Source organism: Talpa occidentalis, unplaced genomic scaffold (assembly GCF_014898055.3).
Source record: "Talpa occidentalis isolate TD23 unplaced genomic scaffold, MPIMG_talOcc4v2.1 talOcc4.4, whole genome shotgun sequence".
Taxonomy (NCBI): Eukaryota; Metazoa; Chordata; class Mammalia; order Eulipotyphla; family Talpidae; genus Talpa; species Talpa occidentalis.
Genome location: NW_023604295.1, coordinates 88155500 through 88175892, shown reverse-complemented (window position 1 = coordinate 88175892; position 20393 = coordinate 88155500). Strand labels below are relative to the sequence as shown.

Genomic DNA, 20393 nt, shown 5'->3' with positions numbered 1-20393 from the left:
TTCCATGGCGAACATCATACAGCATAACAATGACTGGCCCACTGTGGGACAGCCTGGCCTAAGGTTTATACTGGCTCACCTTAAGCTAAGACGCACCTAAAGTCTCACGAGTGATGTGGCCAGACAAACCCCTTTGTGCCTCCCTTTCCCTTTTTGTGACACTGAACAAAATGGGAGGAATTCAGAGTAAACCGACAGCCCTTGACCACAAAAAATGCCCCATAAATGGCATCCTCAGCTATAACACCCTTCTCCAGCTAAACCTCTTTTCCCACTGCCAAGGCAAAGGTTAAAATGCTGGGAACTAAAGTGAGGGACCCACTGCACCAGCTGGCTGGTGTGTGTGTGTGTGTGTGTGCAGGGTCAGGGAGCGGCGGGGGGGGGGGGGCCTGCCTCTGGTATCAACAAGCAACTCCCTGGACCTTTGAGCCATTGCTAAGATTACTGGAATGTCTCTGCTGCCTTCCAGCTGTGGGAAAACTGTACTCTCCTTTTGTCCACCTTGGGATACCATTCTGATCCATTCCATAAAAGTCTATACTGTTTCAGATAAAAACTGCTGAGATTGCAAACTATCAAAATATCACTGTATCTAGAAGATTTTTTATGTCAGTTATCTATTAATTTAAAACATAAAAATGTGTGACTAAAAGTCTTTTGAACAAATAAACCATAATTTATTTGGCAAAAAAAAAAAAAAAAAGTAAAAACTGCTGAATTACTTTGGATTTGCTAACCAGCTACACAAGATGCTTATTGGTGAAGTAAAAACTTCTAAATTGCTTATTGGACTTGTAAAAGTTTAGTTTCTTATTCCCTGAGGGGGAAAAAGTGTCTTTGTCTTAAAATGTGCTGGGCCTCAGTAAGATAGTACAAAAGCAATGAAAAGCCAAGTGATCTATTTTTAGAAATACAAACTAAAAAATGTTTTCTTATCTAAAAATTTCAGTAAAACTGCTTGTCCTTAAAATTGTTTTGGTCTTGGGCCCTAGATTTTTGGTGATGGCTAAAATTGGACACTTATTCTATATACATAAATTTTGACTTTTATCTGGTCAGAAACCTCCTTGAATATAAATTCTCTGTGCATAATTTCTTCTTTTTTTTTAAAAACAAAACAAAACAAAACATTTATTTATTTATGCATACAAGAGCTGGGGCACAGGCCAGAGGTGTGGGTGGTGAGAGGATTCACCAGAGACAGAGTGGGGAACAGAAAAAGCAGATTGACTGAAGTACACTGCTGAGGGAAGCAACATGTGAATCTGCTGTGCCATGTGGGTTGCTCCCTGGCCAGCAGAGGGGGTGGGGGTTGTCAGGGGATCTAACTCCTGCTGCAGAGGCTTTGGACAGCTTCACAGGTTGCGTCTTAACCCCTTGTGACACCAGGGAGGCCCTGTGCATAATTTCTTTAAAGCCAAAGAGTAATTAAAAAATTCCAATTTAAGGTGTGTTTCATCTAAAGGAATTGCTAAAGAACTAAACTTAAATCAATTAACAGGTTGCTCAGTGTCTTCACAAATATTGGTAAAATAGCTGTCTCAAAATTAGTACACATGGCCAAAATTTTAAATGAAAATCAAGAGGTCTCTGTGTCTGTCCTTGCCTTTTACCTCCAGAAATTCTAACAAAACAAATTTTGAAATCACAATTCAGGATTTTTGGTAAACAAAAACTAGTTCAAATCTAATGATATAATTCAAAGCATACATGCCTTAAAGTTACAATGTTGGGTACTAATACTAGTACTCTGTTTAAATGTTTTTACTTAAAAAAAACAGCTCATGGTATTAAAAAAAAGATAATTTACCTGGTCTATGTCAACAAAGATAAATTTGCTTTGTAATTGACTTTTCTTCCAAAAACATAAAATCATGCGTCTCTTTAAAAAGAAATTTTGTCTTTCCTAATAAATTTCTAGATTTCTTCCCCCGGTCCTAAAAAAATTCAAAATGTTATCTAAAGCCAAGTGGACAAGTTACTCAGTCATTCTGAATCACATGTATACAGAATATGTACATGGTATTAAGATGTTTCTCTGATTTTTCTTGCTTTTAACAATCTGTCTAATGCTTGTTTGATTATTTGCCTGCCTAAAAAAAACCTTGGTTGTGTAAAATTGTTCCATTAACAACCCTACAGTTTAAAATTCCAGTCTTAAAAAAAACTGAAGCTACATCTGAAATTTTCAGGCTTACTTTTTGCTTCTTATTGTAAAAATAAGAATTTACTTTTTAAAACATCTGTTTACATCTAAGTCATCTAGTCCAAAAAAATAATAAAAGCTATTACACAGTCTTACTAACAGCAAAAAAAGGTAATAATCCTAAATAAAAGTAAAGTGAAATGTGTGTTTAAAAAAAAGGATTAAATATGGATATTTTCAAGGTCTGAGAGATCATAAAAATAGTAAGACCCCAGTTCTTGTATGCACAAATAAATAAATCTTTTAAAAAAGGTAAAAACAAGTGTTAAATGTCTTAAAAAGAAAAAAAGAGTAAAAAAAAAAAAAGGAGAAAAATTAAAAAGCAAAAATAGGGTTAAAAGTCTGAAAGAGGGACCTTAAAAAAAAAAGAAAAAAATTTATGTGCTTGTTGCTTCAATGACTTATTACAAACTGTAAAACGACAAGCCATTCTAGCAGTTTATTTCATTAGCTCCAGAGTTATGGCCTTGAAGGACTCCACTGACAGGGAGGAGAACAGTCAGGCTAAAAAAAAGAAAGGGAAAAGGACAAGAGAAGACCCCAGTATATGGCTGTTGCCATGGCCAGTACTGTGCCAACTCAGACTCATCCAAGGCCTTGTGCATCCCAGGCATTCAGGACCTCAACCTGTTCCTGGGCAGCCAGCCTGCTTTCACTGCCAGCAACCGGGACACCTCTGCCATGAGTGTCTGAAGGAGACACCTCCAGGGCCATACCCTCAGTGCCATTGCACAGGGCACTGGAAAAGGGACTGTTCCACTCTCTGGGGGGCTGTGGGGGGGGTTAGCCCAAACCACAGGCTAGGATGGGAGAACAGACTTGATCATCAGTTGCCTCTGACTATAATAAACCAGGTACAGAAAAGAAGATGTTTTCTGAAGCAGCCCAGAGGTGAGACAAGTCTCGGGTGACCCTAGAAGTAGCAGACAAAAAAAAAAAAAAATCATCTTCTTGATGAATAAAGGGCCACGTACTCCACCTTGCTCCAATTAGACTGGCCTATTAGTCAACTATCTCCTCACTAGTACTAATGACTAGACTGAGCCAGGACACTTTACAACACTGCTACCTTGTTCACAGCCAAGGCTGGGGAAGTTTGTGCCCTCTTAAATAAAACAGTTGTTTTTTTGATTAACACTTCTAGTGAGATAGGAAAAAAAAACCCTAAAGGCATTAAAAAAAAATCTTTATTGTAGATGGCCTTAAAAGACAGACTGGACAAGGGCCTAGTTGGCCACAATCAATCTTTGCCTTTATAAAAAACCAACTTTTGTCCTGGTTGCTCTCCTTCCTTGTTAACTCACTAATTTTCTTTATTGTTCTCTTGTTCAGGCCTTACATCCTCAATACCCTCATCAAAATCATCTCTCGCCTGAAGGCCAGCAGACTTCAAGTGGTTCTTCAGATAAAGCTGAATATGATGCTTCCATCATCCTTCTTCCAAGGTCCCTTAGATCGCCACCCTGCTGAGGAGCCCTGACTGCTTTCCCATGTCACCCATTTTCAACAGAAAACAGTTACTGATCAGATCAACACCCTTTGTCCTAACAACATTTTAGGGGCTCCATCTGAAGGGAGGGTAATGAGTCCTAGGGCAAGTTGGGGTTAACTAGGCAGCTTCAAGGACTGTACAGGCAGGGGCTTTGCAGGCTTCTGAGATAAGGGCAGTAAATTCTAAGAAGCACTAACCAAAACATACTCCAGAGACAGGTCAAAAAGTTTGGGAGGACTGAACAAGAACAGTACACTGGACGATTCCTGGTGACTGACTCATTTCTCTTGCACATACTGAAAACCCCCCACCCCAAAAAACTGTCTTCGAAGGCTGCACTCTGAGATCTGTGCCACCATAGATATGGTGGGATAAAAATTAAAAGGAGGAAATGAAGTGGAAATGTCAGGCTGACCTGTTGATGAGCTGAAGTTGGGACATAGCCTGTAGACTGAAAGTTTTACGGAATGACTGATAAGCGCCCTTAAGGCTGCACACACCCTTATTCATGCATTCCCAGATGACTGTACCCCCTTGCTTTAGACAATAAATACTCTGTAACCTAGTTGCTCAAGACTCAGACTTTGGAGAGCACTCTCCTCTGGGCCCACTGGTGTGAAGTCTGCTGGTGTAAATAACCTTCCTCTTCCTCTCTGAGTGATGCCTGCTTCCCATGGAATTCTGCCACAACAACCCTTCTCATTAGAAGATGGTGTGGCAGGAAGTAGGGACAATGCTCTGTGGCTTAGAAGAAGAAAACTAGATTAGGAGGCACCACTGGGGGTTAATAAGCATCATCCATCAACAGGATCAATGCAAACCTCCTCCAAAGCTGATACTTAAAAGTGAACCTTGAATAAAGTTTTAATAGCGAATTTCTATACTCAAGAAATGAATAAAAACAGTATAAACTGGAGTGAGAAGACAGAGACCAGGAGAGGCTTTGCAAATTAGAACATAGTAAGAGAAAGAAGGAAATTATAGACTCAACTAAATTGCCTATCCTCTTAGTTGTATCTGTCGAAATATCTTTTACCATAGAACCACAGGGAGTGCCTTTGTAATAAAGAATTACTATGTACCTACTTAACTGTTTAATAACCTCAGTTGAGTTACACAGCACACATTTTCATCATTTCCCATGCTCTTTCTTGCTTTTTGTGAGAGATATCTGTCTGTGTCTTAAATGCATTTAGCAATTGAGATTTGTGGGTTTATAATGGCTAACATTGAGGAAGTAGCCTTTTATTTTATTTTCTACTACTCCTGTTTATGCCCTTTATTCTGTTTCATTGATGCATAAGAAGTTTTGATAAACTCTTAATCTGTATCCATTAGTAAGAAACAAATAACTGCTTTTTGTGGCAGCAGGAGCTGTAAAGTACGTCATTCTATCACCACCATGATGCTATCATTTTTATAGGAAATTGTGTAACTCTGGGATTTTCCCATGAATGTGGTCAGGAACTGAAATTGGATAATGAGTCCACTTATTTAACCTAACACAGGTGATCATGGATGATCCTCTTATCCTCTATTGATCAGTTCATGACTGTTTAGGGAACAGTCACCCAGGTGAGTCTTTGATTGCTTCATCTACTTTGGCTGCCCTTGTGTTGGGCAAGGTCCTGTGCATCATTTCCGAGCATGTAGAGGGATCACAGGCAGGGGAAGAGAGAAAGCCAAGACTCTAATCGAGAAAAATCCTTGATGGTGTTGATGTCTACAGTATTATGGGAAAAGAGCTATTTTTAATGGCATAGAATTTAAATTATCCCTTCATGCTTGTTCCTTTACTTCCTTGAATGATATATAAATCAAAGCAGGTGTCTCCCCGGTGGCGCAGCGGTTGAGCGCTGGGTTGCGAAGCTGCCCACAGCCTCTGCAGTACCAGTTCGATCCCAGGCCGCCAGGCGAGGATCCCACATGGTGCGCAGACCTCTCCTGCAGTCTGCTGCTCCCCTCAGCAGTGTACTTCGGTCCTTCTGCCTGCTCTGCTCCCTGCTCTGGCTCTGGTGAATTCTCTCACCCTCCCGCGCTTCTGACTGTACCCAGTGCTTGTATAAACAAACAAACAAACAAACAAATAAATATCAAAACATACAATTTACTAGTGATGAATGAGAACTACAACACTAGAATTATTTTCATAAAAAATTAGAATGACTTATTCATAAGGTTTGATTCCATAGAACTTCAATTTGTGACTTTCTGGAAACGTTTTCCTTCCATGCCAGCCCTAATCTTATTCCCTCTTGCTTCTACACCATACTAGGGAAAATACACTTTATTAGATATGAGATCATAGCATTCTTTATTTTGGTTATGGAAAACTGGCATTTACCCATTTTGTGACCTGTAGTCTTTCAAGACTAAGGCACATTACAGTGTATGTATTTGTACTTTAAAGAGTAATACAAATGCCACCTAAACTATGGGCATTTCTTTTTAAAAATATTTGCAAATGTTACAGTTTAAAATAAAGTCTTGAATTGTGTATTAGCTAGACTTCAGTTGGTACCTTTTCTTTGTTCCTTTTACCTAGCGCCACGGTCACTTGTTAAAAGTATTATTCCACTCTTACAGACTCTATTCCAGGTGACAGTTTATGGGAAAAGGAAACATCTCTCGCACACAATTTACCAAAAAACTTTATTTCAAGCTAGTCTTCCAAGTACATAGTACAAGTTTGACTTCCTAGTATATAGTCAAGTTAGTCTTCCCAGTACATAGTCTTTAACAAGCACCTTCTAGGCTCCTTCATCCTTGGAGTTTTTGTTCTTCAGTGGCATTAGTTCTACCCATGGGTTTGCAAACATTCATGTCAGAGAGACATTTATGCTGTAGAAAAGAAAGTTTCATAAAGTTTTAAATTGAAAGTTAAACTGAATTTATATATCTGTAAGTAAAAATACAAAATCTATACAAGCCTTAAGCGCACCTTTAATGATCATTGCTGTTTGAAAAAAAAAAAAAGCTTACTTATTAATTGGATAGCAGCTTTGCTGTCACTCCTACCATGTGGACAGAAGTTTGTGGACTCAACCAAGTTTGATTTTATATTATTTACAATACAAAATCTATCAATAGTTTCTCAGAGAAACATAGGAGATTTATTTCATGGACAGCATGAATTTCATTTAGAAATGAAAATGAACAACTCTCAATTATAATAATAAAAGTAATAATCATTAAAATTGTATTAGCAATAAAATAGATCATTATTCATATCAATGGGATGTTGTAGGTAAAATTATATTTAGACTAATACATTTTTAATTTTGTAAGAAATACATTTTTTATATTCAGAGAGGATTTTTGTCTCCTTATAAAAAATAAGATAGAAAATGGAAAATTTTATTAAGAAAATTATAAGAAAAAAATACATTTACAGTTCCATATTATTTATAGTTCTGTACTATATCCAAACCATAAGTTTATGTTGACTGTTTATGAGAAAATACCTATAAAGGTAGATCCTCACATTTAAAACACCTCTTATTCAATGGTCAACTATAGACTTATTTTTACCATTTACTATTATATTATGTAACTATTTCTCATTAAAATTTTAAGGTATTATATTTAAAGTAGGATAATACTTAGATAATAATTGTAGCAAAACTTATAGTAGATAATTTGCTTTTTTTCAGTTTTCCACTAGCATAAAATTAAAATTATATAGTGATAAATATTGTCAGGCATTGTTGATAATTTTCTAAGATCAACTATCAGGTAGACTTATGGTGCTAAAATATAAGGTTTATTATTTAATTTCTATCAAGAGCTACAGAATCAGTTTATGCTTCTACCAAAGCATATGCAAGTACCTATCTCACCACATTTGTTATTTAAACTCTTCAAAAAAAAAGCTATTTTTTGATAACTTGATAACTTCTTCACTAAAAAGTTATCTTACTGTTTTTAAGGCATAAATTTATGTGATTTGATGATTAACAATGTTATGCATCTTTTTAGGTTCAACTGTCATTTGTATTTCACTTTCAATGAATTGTTGTTCAAGTATCCTTTGCATATATTATATGAATCTGGAAATTCTAGAGTATCATTTATCAGAGCAGAAACTATTGCCTAAATTTGATAATAAAAGTAAAACTAGAGTTTCTTCAACTCAAAACAATCATCTTGGAATGAATGAGTAGTGTGTGATGTCATGTAAGTGTTCAGGGGTCAATATAACCTTACATAAACATTGATCTATTAAAAAATTAGTTGGTTTAATGGCTCTTACCCTTTCATTCAGTTACACAGTATGTGCTTTCCATTCCAGCATCAATGTGATCATCAACATGACAATGAAATAACCAGGTTCCAACATCTCTTGGATACATTTTTACAGTTTGATAGACCCCAGGAGGAAGGTCATAAACATCAGAGCGATACAGTCCTGAAGCCTTAAAAAGGAGACAAAACACCATTAATTGGCTTATAAAGGGCATCAGTCACTTACACATCTTACCATTTGTTATAACTCTGCAATTCTAATATGCTTTGCTGGATGACAATTAGAAAAATTTAGGTGCCCTTGAGCCTTTATGTGAACAGAATTGAGTTTCATAGAGAAGCAAGTCCCAGACCTTCACAATGATAGGCCACAGGGAAACATTTCACTTTATTTTTAAATTTTTTAAATATAATGTATATATAGTATATACAGTATATATATAGTATAGTATATACTATATATAGTATATATATAGTATATATAGTATATACATAGTATATATATTACATCATTTTTTTTATACTATGTTTGATTTCTCCTCTGAGGTATAGTCCCCATAAAATTCCCACCACCGAGTCACCTGTGAAATATCACCATAGTCTCTTGTGCTCTTCCCGCCCCTGTTTTAATCCCTCTCCCTCCCCCTCTCCTGTTGAATGTCTACACTTTCTAGTTTGCCTGCTAGTTCTGTCTTTTTTTCCCCCGATCTCTTGTTTGGTTCCCCTATATTCCTCGTATAAGTGAAACCATCTGATATTTTCCTTTTTCCTTCTGACTTATTTCACAGAGCATAACGACCCCTTCCAGCTCCATCCATGTTTGAAACATTTCACTTTAAAAGGGGGTACTTGTGTCAAGATTGGTGTTGGATACCCTATCAGAATCTCATGTAGAAGAACCTGAGGGTTAGAGCACTAATTTCAGTTTTCAAAAATCCCAAAGGCTTTAACTAAAATATTTCTCACTAGAGTTCCTGGTGTTGTGACTTCTTGTGATGTAACTAATCAAGAAGACTGCTGGTTACAGGAAGGAGAAGGATTATTGGCTCATGAGCTACATCTATCTGCTTTTTTGGGGGTGGGGGCTTAGAACTGAATCCCTCAGTGGCTCAGTTCTCTCTTTAGCAGAGAACCTACGGTCTAAAATACCTCTTCAGTATTGATTTTGAAGATGAAACCCTAGGATCTGGCTGGGATGAATTAGGAAGAGTAAAGGGAGATAAATTGCTCTACCTAATAGAATGAGAGGTGTTTGGAGGGGTAGGATTGAAAAGTATAGCTCAAGTGGGGTCCAGAAATATTTGAGGAGAGAAGACCTGTCAAAATCTGGAGAGGAAGAATGAAAAGAAAGCCTTCCTGAGGGTGAGAGTAAAAGGCAGGAGAGTTAGAGGTTCTCAGTGATTCCTGGTAGAGAGATAATTGAAGACAGGAGGCTGAACAGCAAATGGGACTGGTTGGTGAAGTTCATGATACAATTTTGTCAACTTTATTATGTAAGATTCTGTAAAATGAAATAGTCTTTTATATAGGAAGATTTAGGAGGAATATAATGGTTCATTAAAGCATAAGAAAGAATTCTCTCCAGATTTTCTTGACATCTCTTCTCTCTTCAAATATTTCTGGACCCATCTTGAGCTGTACTCTCCAATCCTACCCCTCCAAACAACTCCTCTTTTATTAGGTAGAACAATTTATCTCTCTTTACTCTTTCTAATTTGTTCCAGCCAGACCCTAGGGTTTCATCTTTCAAAATCAAAGTGGTTTACAGAGGAGGCATTCTTCTAGTATTAATCAAATTGTGCACACTAACTTATTTCTGAGATGGGCTCTGAGCATTAAGGAAGCTATGGATATAATGGGTAGAATAGCAATATTGACATTTCTCCAAAAAAGACATACAGCTGGTCAACAGGCACATGAAAAAAATACTCATCATCACTTATTATCTGCAAAATGCAAATCAAAACCACATGAGATACCACCTCACACACCTGTGAGAATAGCCGATTATCAATAAGATCAGAAACAACATATGCTGCCAAGGGTTTGGAGAAAAAGAAACCCTTGTGCATAGTTGGTGGGAATGTATCAATATACTGGTATAGTTTCTATAGGAAGTAGTATGAAGATTTTTTAAAACATAAAAATAGATCTACTGTATGATCAAGCAGTCCTTTTCCTAGGTGTCTCCCCGAAGAATACAAAAATACAAATTCAAAGGGATATATATGAATCCTAGGCAGTACCTTTTTTAATAACAAAACTGTGGAAACAACCTAAGCACCCAGAGACAGATGAGTGGATAAAGAAGATATGGTTATTGATGTGGTGGTGGGCAAGGTGATATAATTTATTTTTGTAGAGGTATGAACCCAGATCCTAAAATACATATAATGTTGTAATTCAATATTACCTCAATAAACACTACAAAATAAAACAAATTTTTACCTTAAAAAGAAAGTGTGAAACTAAAGAAGTCTTAATTATTTATTTAGTAACATCAGGTTAGAGTAAGAAATGTATTTCATGCACTCACAAACATTTGTTGAATGCCCATAGGATACAAGAGATTAAAAGTATAATTACTTACTAGTACCTGATAGATTATAGATAGTATGTATTGAACTTCAGGTCTGGCTTGGTCATTTCTTTTACAGTCCTGTTATCTTACTGTATTGCTCCAGTAACTTGTTTACAGTCTACCACATTAAACAGAGATTCTCAGGGGTCTTACCATGTATTCAAAGCTGTGGCCATGAAAATGAACTGTATGCAAGTCAATTTCACTCCCCATGCTCATAAGATACCAATTCACTTCATCGCCAACATGCACCATCAGACCTTGGTTATTTCCAAACATTCTTCCATTAATTGCTGTGGGGTAAGGTGGAGGGAACCGTTTATTAAATTCAACAATAGTTTGAAATAATGTGTTTTTTTTTTTAAAGCACCTTATAGAAAGTACCATGGATGTTTTCAGATCTCATAAGGATTTAAAAGCCAGTCTAAGGAAGCTGTTAAAATAGACCAAGCCATCATTCATGGAGGTGTCTAATTCTAGAGTTTTTCTTGCCTAAGGAAGTAAGGCAATGATTTTGCTTTAACATAATTGAATTGCACTACACAATTTTACAATTCAGGACACTTACTTTGGTGGATACATAATATGTATATATTTGATATTACCACAAGATGCTTAAAATATTAAGAGTATGTGTTTCCAATGAACTGCCTAAGTCATTCTTTCATGATCTATCACTGGTATGAATGGGATGGCCATTTGCCTGTGGCCCAGATCTCTTATCTCTCCTTTCCACAAATCCTCTAAAGGTGTAGTTTCCAAAAGCCAATTGGAAGAAAAAATTCAGGAAGATGGTGGATGAAAACGGTATCCTTGAGTCATCACTTCCTTCAAGGATATTGAGAATAAGAATCTGGAGAGAGCATGGAGATTAGAGGAATGGAGCTGGAGATTTGAGGACTAGAATTTTAGCAAGGAGAGCCAGAAACAATTTAAGTCAAGAATGGTGCCAGTTCACCAGGGAAACCTACCCTTTCCCTACCACTTCCCCCAGGCTCTGTCTTGGCCCTGGCCTGAAAAGGAAAGTGCAAACTTCTCAGTGAGAGTGTATAGAAAGAAACTGCGAATGTCCACAGTGAAGTTAGTCTGCCCAGCATTTTTTTTTTATGTTCACCTTGGGGTGTCAAAAAATGCACAGATCTGGAACTGATGCTATTTCTGGCACCTGCTTTGCTAGACAGCGGAGGGAGAGTGAAGCTTCTTCTGACATATTGAGAGTAGCATTTTTGCCAGGAGACTTCTAGACCAAGGGCTTTGGAAAAACTGAGTAAACAACTGCTTTTCCCCAACCTCTATAACATGTGACCTCCAGTCCACACCTAAAATGAATAGAAAGAAACAGAAAATGGCCACAGTACACTCAACTTACTCAGTATAGTTTTTATGTGCCTACCTTGGGAAGGCAATAAAATACATGCCTGGAACTGGTGTCTTTTTTGCTGAATAGTGGAAGAGTACAGTGATTCTGGGCTTATCATGTATAACCTTTTTATCAGGAAATTCCTGATAAATAAGGGCTTTATAATGCTTAGGTACACACCCAAAGTATATAGTTGGAGACTATGAGAAAGTACAGTGCATGGAGTTTGAGAACAAAGGGAATCATGATTGCTGGTGGTCAGTGTGTGGAATCAGAATTGGATTTACCCTGAAGCTTCCAATTTGCTACTGCAGGAGAAATTGAACTCCTGTGGAAAAAATAGAATACAGCAAAATGGGAGTACAAAACCGCCAAACACACACTAACTTGAGACCTTAAAGGAGTATGTCATCAATTCTCCAGAGTTCAACCACAAAGATATGGAAGATCTTATCTTCCTGTTAGAGTTCAAAATTGCCTTAATATAGAAAAACAAATAAATGGAAGAAAATAGAAAAAATTCAGGAAAAACAAATGACACTGAAATATATTTAATGAAACAAAATTAGAAAGTGACAATTTAAACAAGAAAATAAAGGAGTTGTGGGATGTAGGAAGACAAATAGAGGAGATGAAAAATTCTGCAGAAAGCTAAGGGAGCAGATTGGACCAAATAGAGGACCAAATTAGTGACCTTGAGGATCATAATGCAAAGAGACACAGGTGGTAAAAGAAAACGAAATCTGAAGCAAAACACTCTGTCCTACCTGACTTCATTATGGAAGGCAGCATAAGGATAATGAGTATTCCAGAAGGGGAAAGTGAGAGATGGAAACAGAGAACTTACTCAAAAAAATAATAGAGGAAAGTTTCCAAACCTGGGGAACAAAATAAATACACAAGAGCATGGAGTTAAAAGAATACCTGGTGATCTAAATGTAGAGACCTATACCAAGACACATAGTCAGGAAACAATCAGTAGTTCAAGACAAAGAAAGAAAATGAAAGTATCTAGGGAAAAGAAACAGGTAGCCTATAAAAGAATCCTTTTAGGTTGACATTAGGCTTAGAGGAAATACTATAGGTAAAGGAAGAATGGAAAGACATATTCAAAAAAATTAGGGATGAAAATTGTCAGCCAAAAATACATATCCTGTAAGAGTGTCCTTCAGATATGAGAGAGAAATAAAGGACGAATGAAAGCTGGGCAAAAGAAACATAGAAAGGGGTTCTCCTATATAAATCAAAGAGAAGAAAATCCACAAAAACTGAACAAGGAAATAGGTTGAACCAGAAAACTAAAGAAAAAACGGCAAAACAAATTCTTATATAGCAATAGACACCCCAAGTGGAAGTGGTAAAGTTTATCAATCAAATGGCACAGAGTGGCTGTTGGATCAAAAACCAAAACCCAATTTTCACTGAGTTTGTCTCCAGGTACCCACATGAACTCTAAAAATAAACATAGACTCAAAGTAAAAGGTTGGGGGAAAAAATTCCTACAAAAAATAGGACCCAACAAAAAGCAGGGAAAACCACGCTTATATCTGATAAACTGGACTTCCAGCTAAAAAAGGTTAAGAGGATATAGAGATGGATTCTATCAATGATTGAGGAATCGATAAATAAGAAAGACATCATCATCAATATATACAAACCACAGACATACAACACAATCCTGGCTGTTCAGTACCTACCATTCACTGAGCACCCACAACTACACCTGGGAAGTACATCCCATTCAAAGTTCAGCCAACAGTGCTTTGGGAGCAGACATGTTCCCAGCCCTTGCCCCATAGGGCCTCATGCTATATCAGGGATCTTCAGTAAACTTCCAGCCACCAGAACCAGGCCTGAAAGTGTTTCAGGGGAGGTACTACTACTATCTCAAATCCTTCAAAACCTCAGTAGTTGTGTCACCATCAAGTAAATACCCAGAGCAGTGGGAAGGACTCACATATAACAACACTTCCAACTATAGCAGACCAACCCAAAGTTGACACCAGAGAAGTATATTTCACATACATATATATGTATATATATGAAATAAACATTTCAGGGTCCATAAATGAAGTTTTATTATCTCACACTCACTTCCATTTGTTTATATTTTATCACTGTGTTCTTTTGTACCACCGTGGGATAATCAATTATAGCTTATGGCAGAGATCATATGATTTACAACACTAAATTCTTCATTATCAGGCCTGGCACATGCTAACCCCTGGCACACGCTATCTACACCACAGCTCTTCGTGAGAGTGCTCTGTATCTTGTACTGAACTTAACAAACATGAACCTTCATCTGCTCCCTTTGTGTGAAACGTCCCACAGATTACAGTTGGTGAATTAGTTAGTGGATATTACCGTGCATTTGGTTGCTCTGCTCAAAATTATCATCATTCTTGTCCACTTGTTCTGGTTCTAGAGAATACGTTTTGATGTTTTCCTCCAAGTACCAGGATTCATTCTCATTAAAAATCATGAACAGAAGAACACGGTGAACTATGCTGGCTTTGGTGTTTTTGTGACACACAACCAAGGTGCCTACCAGTCCACTGTTAAGGTCCTGAGGAAGCAAAGCAGGTTACTACCTGTGCCACTACTGAACATTTTTCCGAATCAATAAAATGGGTGGAATCAAGTCTTGTCAAATCCTGAGGTTTTAGTTATTAGGATTCGAAGTCTGAGAGTAAGCCACAAATTGCTTTACATGCTACATCCTTGACTGAGGAAAAAATGTCATCTCATTCTTTTGAGATGAAGTCTAAAGAGAACAATAAACTCTTGAAATGGATTTTATATACTTTCCTCAGTGAAGGAAGTTCTGTTTTTTAAATAAAAAAACATAACTTTGCTTATAATTAGAATTCCTTGGAGTTGTTGGCAGAGAACTCTAAAGGCCTCAGATCATTTCCCCTGAGATACCTCTGCCCTCACAGCCACTTTTAGCTGGGAACCTTGATTTGTTTACACTCAATTTGCTTGGGAATTGAACGTCTGTATAGATTCTTGTTCCAGGCAGAGTGGGCCAAAATAACTAAAAGTTCAAAGAGGGAACTTTTTGTTGATGTTGTTGAATGTTGGAACCTTAGAGTTAACAGTTAAAAAAATATGTGTAATATGAAATATGTTAGCATAAATTTGTTGTTTATCATGGAATTTTTAAACTCTGTGCAGTCAGTTGTACATATTTGAAGGTTCTGCCTGAAAATATGTACTTTGTAGTGAGGTTAAGATGTTTATCTCTATACTGAACTTTTACAGACTTGTCCTTGTCCAATAGGACAAATATTTGCATAATATTAGGTATTGTAAGTAATCTAGAAGTGATTTAAGTTATATGGGAGGATGTGTATTGGTTAATCATGTGCTGGTCAATAACAACTCTGAGAAGTGTGCTGCTAGGTGTTTTCATCATCATGTGAACATCTTAGACTATAATAACAGAAACTAAGAGGGTATAGCCTTCTATACATCTTGGTTATATGGTAATACCTATTGGGTAATACCTATTGGGGACACCATTATTGATGGAAATGTCATTAAGCAATACATGTCTTCATTTGGTTTTCTGCAATTCAAATCCTATTCAATGCAATAAAGATAAGGCTGTCATCATATAATTCTGTATGTTTTCGAATTCACAGTGGCATATTGGAAAATATCATAAATCTTAGTATCATAATGTAGTAATTTATTTTGCTCACAAAAAATGCAAACAAGTGAAGGAATAAAAACTAAGCACAATTTAGTTTTTTTTTTTTTTTGGTGGGACCTTCTCCGGTGGCCGGGGATCGAACTAGTGCTGCAGAGGCTGCGGGCACCTCCCATACCAGCGCTCAACCGCTGCGCCACAATTTAGGTTATTAATAAAAATCATAGCACTGAGTACTAAGATTACTTAAAAAATAAATTTTTCTATTATAATTTCTAGTAGGCATTAAGAGAAGAATTGATTTGTTTGAAAGTTTACCTTAACCACATCCACAGTTGAATAGTAAAACCAAGGGATACACTCAAAGTCTTTTGAGGTAGGACCAGTTCTTTCAGGAATCTGCCAAATGTATGTTTGTATCTCTCCTAAAATTGGAAATTACAGTATATTTAAAATAGAAAGTTTAAAACCAAACATGTTTATGGAGAAACAGATATTGAGCAAATCCTAAGTCTATACAAATACTAGACAGTATATCATAACTTTCACTTCTGGCTCTACTACTCATAACATTGTCATCTTAGTCAATGTGTTTACATTTTCTGAAATTTTATTTTCATGCACATAAAATGAGGAGTTAGGGATTAGATGAGATGGTGTGAATGAAGGTCTTCCTGTTGCATCACCCAAGCCACAAAGCAAGGATGATGTCACTATCAACACTGGCTATTATGTTCTTAGGGTTACTGGATCAAAACCTGATAGTGAATCTGCCATAGAAAAAATGTCAACCATTAGCTATTTAATTCTTTTGTTCAACAAATATTTATTGACTTCGAAAAGTGACATATGTTTTTAATTCCAGTTCCGAACCTTCCGAATTGTAAGCCACATATGACTCCTCCCTGTCCCCAAAGTTGTTTGTATTATCCTTACTGAATCTGAATCCTATGTTTTCTTGTTGTAGGAAAATTCTTTTGGCATATGACCCCTCCTACCCTACATGACTGCTGCATATCCATATATTGCCCACTTCCACAGGCTTCATTTAATTTTTCTAAGAACCTGACTAACCAACTCCATCCCCAATCTCCTTGCTTCCAAATCTTTAACAATCTACTTAGTGAAAACCTTCCTCAGCATATCATACAGTGCCTAAGGCACAACAGATCCAGCAATCTTCAAATAACATCCTTTCCTTACAACACTGATGAGGAAAAAGGAAGATTCCAAGCCAGGGCCACTGTACATATGGAGTTATGTTTTCTCCCCACGTGTGGATTTTCTCTGGATTTTCCCACTATACCCCAAAGACATGCACGTGAAGTCCACTGTGTATCTCAACTGTCCCAGTGAGTGTAGGTGTGTGTGGCACCCCGTGCCATGGAAGGGCATCCAGGATGGATTCCACCTTGCCCTAAGCTGCCAGAACATGTTTGAATACAAGAATGAATACAAATTATTGTTTAATATTACAAGTGTTTGGGTTTCTAATTAGAAGTTTGGTGCTATTTTTGTGACCTGACATATGCTATGGGTACATAATTCTTGTTGATATCAGTTAGCTTCTGGTAAAATAAATTTCAATATATATCAGTTTACTTAAAGTCAGTTTCAAGAACCTATCAAAGATATTAGTGTAGACTTACTGTACTCACAAGTGTATGAGAAATGATTGTAAGTGCTCCTTTCTTGACTAATCAGAACAAGGGTGCTCACTTGCAAACTAATTTTCTTGACTGGAGTTTCATGTTGGTACCACCTTAGGACTACCTATTTTTAGAATCAAAAAGAAGTAGTATTTCATCCACCTGCAAGGTCTATCTTTACTATCTCTGCCCCACAGACCTGAATTTGGCTTTCTTTGGTAGCTTTAATTTGGCTTTCTTTGGTAGCTTTAACAAGAACAACTTGTTTGGTGAGATCTATGATGAACATTCTGGAAGTCCTCTCAAAACCCCTTTAAAAATGAAAAATATGTTTCTCTGCTAGGCTTCAACTCCCTTTATTTATTTTTTTTTCTGATTTTTTTTTAATAATAAATTTTATTTTTATATTCCCCATACAATTTCAACCCCTCCATTCTGACCCCAATCCCTCCCCTCCCTCCCCCCACCCCACAAAAAGTGTCTCTGGTTCATAATTTTTGTTGATTTTCACTTTCTTATAGTTATTCAATTTCCTGGGATTCAACTCCCTTTAGAGTCACATTACCCATGCCTGCATCCAATGACCAATGCAGGGACATAAATGTTCAGCTTTCTAACCCTAACTCAGGACAGCTAAGGGTCACTATATCTTCAGAAATACTTCTAGAGTTGGCTGTGCTGTCTATTGAGACTGCATCTTTGTTAAACTTTCCCCTCTACCGAATTCTTCTTCTTTCTCCCTTTCCATAGTTGAGAGGCCAAGAGCAGTATCTGCACACAAATCTTCATCTCAAATTCTGCTTCCTGTGGATTTATAAATTTATATTAAAATGTACTTATTTTTTCTGGGTTGATATGCTGAATGGCATGTATATAGAGGCAATGACATAGAAATGTCAATTTTTGAGATTTATCACTACTACTTAGTGGCTCAACTCGCTCCCTGCCCTCTCCCTCATACACTGCATCTTGTACTCAATTCCTACTTTAGCACTTGAATTGGAGAGATTAGCTATAGCATAAAAATATCTGGCAGTCGAAGAGACAGCGTGGTTACCCTAGAAGAGAAATTGTGCATATGGGGGAGTTTTGCCCATGGTGTCCCACTTGGAAGCAAACACGTACTTGCAAAAGGAACTCCTCTGCCGAACTATTCTTGCAGGTGGTTCTTTTTTTTTTTTTTTTTAAGATTTATTTATTTACTTATACAAGGACTGGGTACAGTTAGAAGCGTGGGTGAGTGAAAAAATTCACCAGAGCCAGAGCGGAAAGCAGAACAGGCAGCTGAGGAAACAGACTGCTGAGGGGGAGCAGCGAGCTCAACAGGAGAGGCCTGCGCGCCATGTGGGACCCTCTCCGGGTGGCCGGGGATTGATCTGGCACTGCAGAGGCTGCGGGCAGCTTTGCAGTTCAACAGCTGCGCCACCGGGGAGGCCCCAGGTGGTTCTTAACTATAGGGGAGGCCCCAGGTGGTTCTTAACTATAGTGCACTTATCTTGCTCATGTGGAATTACTCCTGTACTTAAAAAAGAACATTAACCCTATAATCCTGCATAAAATCTTTGGATTTTTTTTCCCCTTCCAAATGCAGTTACCTGGTTGTGTTGGAGTAACAGTTGAATAGTTCGTTTTCACTCCATGAGCATGAATAGAATATGGCCGTGAGGCTTTATTTTTAAAGATAATTTGAAGTTTTTGACCAGGGCTGAGAAATATTAAAGGACCTAGGGGAAAAAAAGGAAAATGTGTGAATAATTGTTATTTATTTTAAATTCTGAGTCATCTGTCTTCTTAAATATTTATTCACTGACTTACCCTTTTCCTGAGCACGCAGCCAAAAGAAACACAAGCAGTTTAACAAGTGGGCCATTGATAATTTATGAAACATGGTTTTGCTTGGAAATTTTCAGCAATCTAGAGTGTTTATAAGCTCCATATTTAGTGCACAGTGATGAGCATCAGTGAATGTCTATGAAAACACACCCTAGAAATTGAAAGCTTCATTTTCTTTCTTGACCAATGTCATCATTTCTGCCTTTTATCTTACCCCTCCACCTTAGTGGAGGAGTAATAGAGCTGCAGACCCTTTTTATTGCCCCAGAGTGATTTTCTCTCTCACAAAATGACGACTCTTTTATGTTATTCTCTCTCTCTTTCTGTCCCAGACCAAAAATTGGGATAAATTTTATTTTAAATGCCCTATTTTTTTTTAAAGATTTATTTATTTATTTATACAAGAGCCGGGGTACAGGCCAGATGTGCAGGAGGGTGAGAGGATTCACCAGAGACAGAGAGGGGAACAGAACAGACAGACTGACGAAATACACTGCTGAGGGGAGCAGCGGGCGAGACGGGAGAGGTGTGCTGCGCCATGTGGTACCCTCGCTGGCCGGCTGGGATTGAACCGGCACTGCAGAGGCTGCGGACAGCTTCACAGTGAGGCGCTCAACCGCCTTCGCCACCAGGGGAGGCCCTTAAATGCCCTATTGGTTCAGTGGCTCTAAAAATTCTGCCAGTGGCTCTAAAAATTCTCAAATTAAGCAAATATTTTCCTCCAAGTTGTGCTGGGTAATTACTAAAATCAGGGCCTTGAAGATACCTGGCAGACGCTATGTACTAGCTAAAGAACAGCACCTCCTGCTCCCTTGGCTATCTACCTTCTCAAAATCTGTTCTTTAGCATAAAGTGTTTTTTGTTTAGATAGGAATAATAATAGAATCTAGACTGTTATCTTAGCTTATTTATTTTAGTATATTTGGGCAGAATCCCAGAGAAAACAAACAGCCTGCTGTTACTAAAGACAAGGGGCCTCCCAGTGACAGTGAGATTTGGAAAGCACAGTCTTCCCTGTGGAGATCACAAAGGGACAAGCTTAGAAGAGCCATGAAAAGTAAAACTTCTTTCTCATTACCATGTACATCCATCTGGCCAGTGTTCCCCATCAGAAAATGACCTCCAACAGACAAACAGATAGGAGGACCCAAAGAAAAACTGAGCCTATAAAAATGTTATGTGACTGGCAAAATGCTTTGTGACTTATGGAGTAATACATGTTGGTGTTTGGGTAATTCTGGGTTTCCTAACTGATCTATCAAGGGTGGAAGAAAGGACTTTAATTATCCTCACTTTTGCTTAGAAGATGAAATTAAATCTTAACACTGTTTTGAATTAACTACTTACACTTAAGCAAAGAATTCTCCCT

The 20393-nt window shown here is 37.4% G+C and overlaps 1 protein-coding gene across 1 annotated transcript in view; it reads right to left on the bottom strand.

Moving 5' to 3' along the window:
• Nucleotides 1-7954: 7954 nt before the first annotated feature.
• LOC119256906 (ceruloplasmin-like) overlaps nt 7955-20393 on the bottom strand; it is a 30498-nt gene continuing 18059 nt past the window's right edge. Inside the window, exons 14-18 of the mRNA XM_037524651.1 lie at nt 18787-18915; nt 15861-15967; nt 14252-14453; nt 10678-10817; nt 7955-8113 (exon numbers count right to left, since the gene is read on the bottom strand). Of these exons, the coding sequence (XP_037380548.1) occupies nt 7955-8113; nt 10678-10817; nt 14252-14453; nt 15861-15967; nt 18787-18915 (737 nt within the window). The remainder of the gene's footprint in view (nt 8114-10677; nt 10818-14251; nt 14454-15860; nt 15968-18786; nt 18916-20393) is intronic.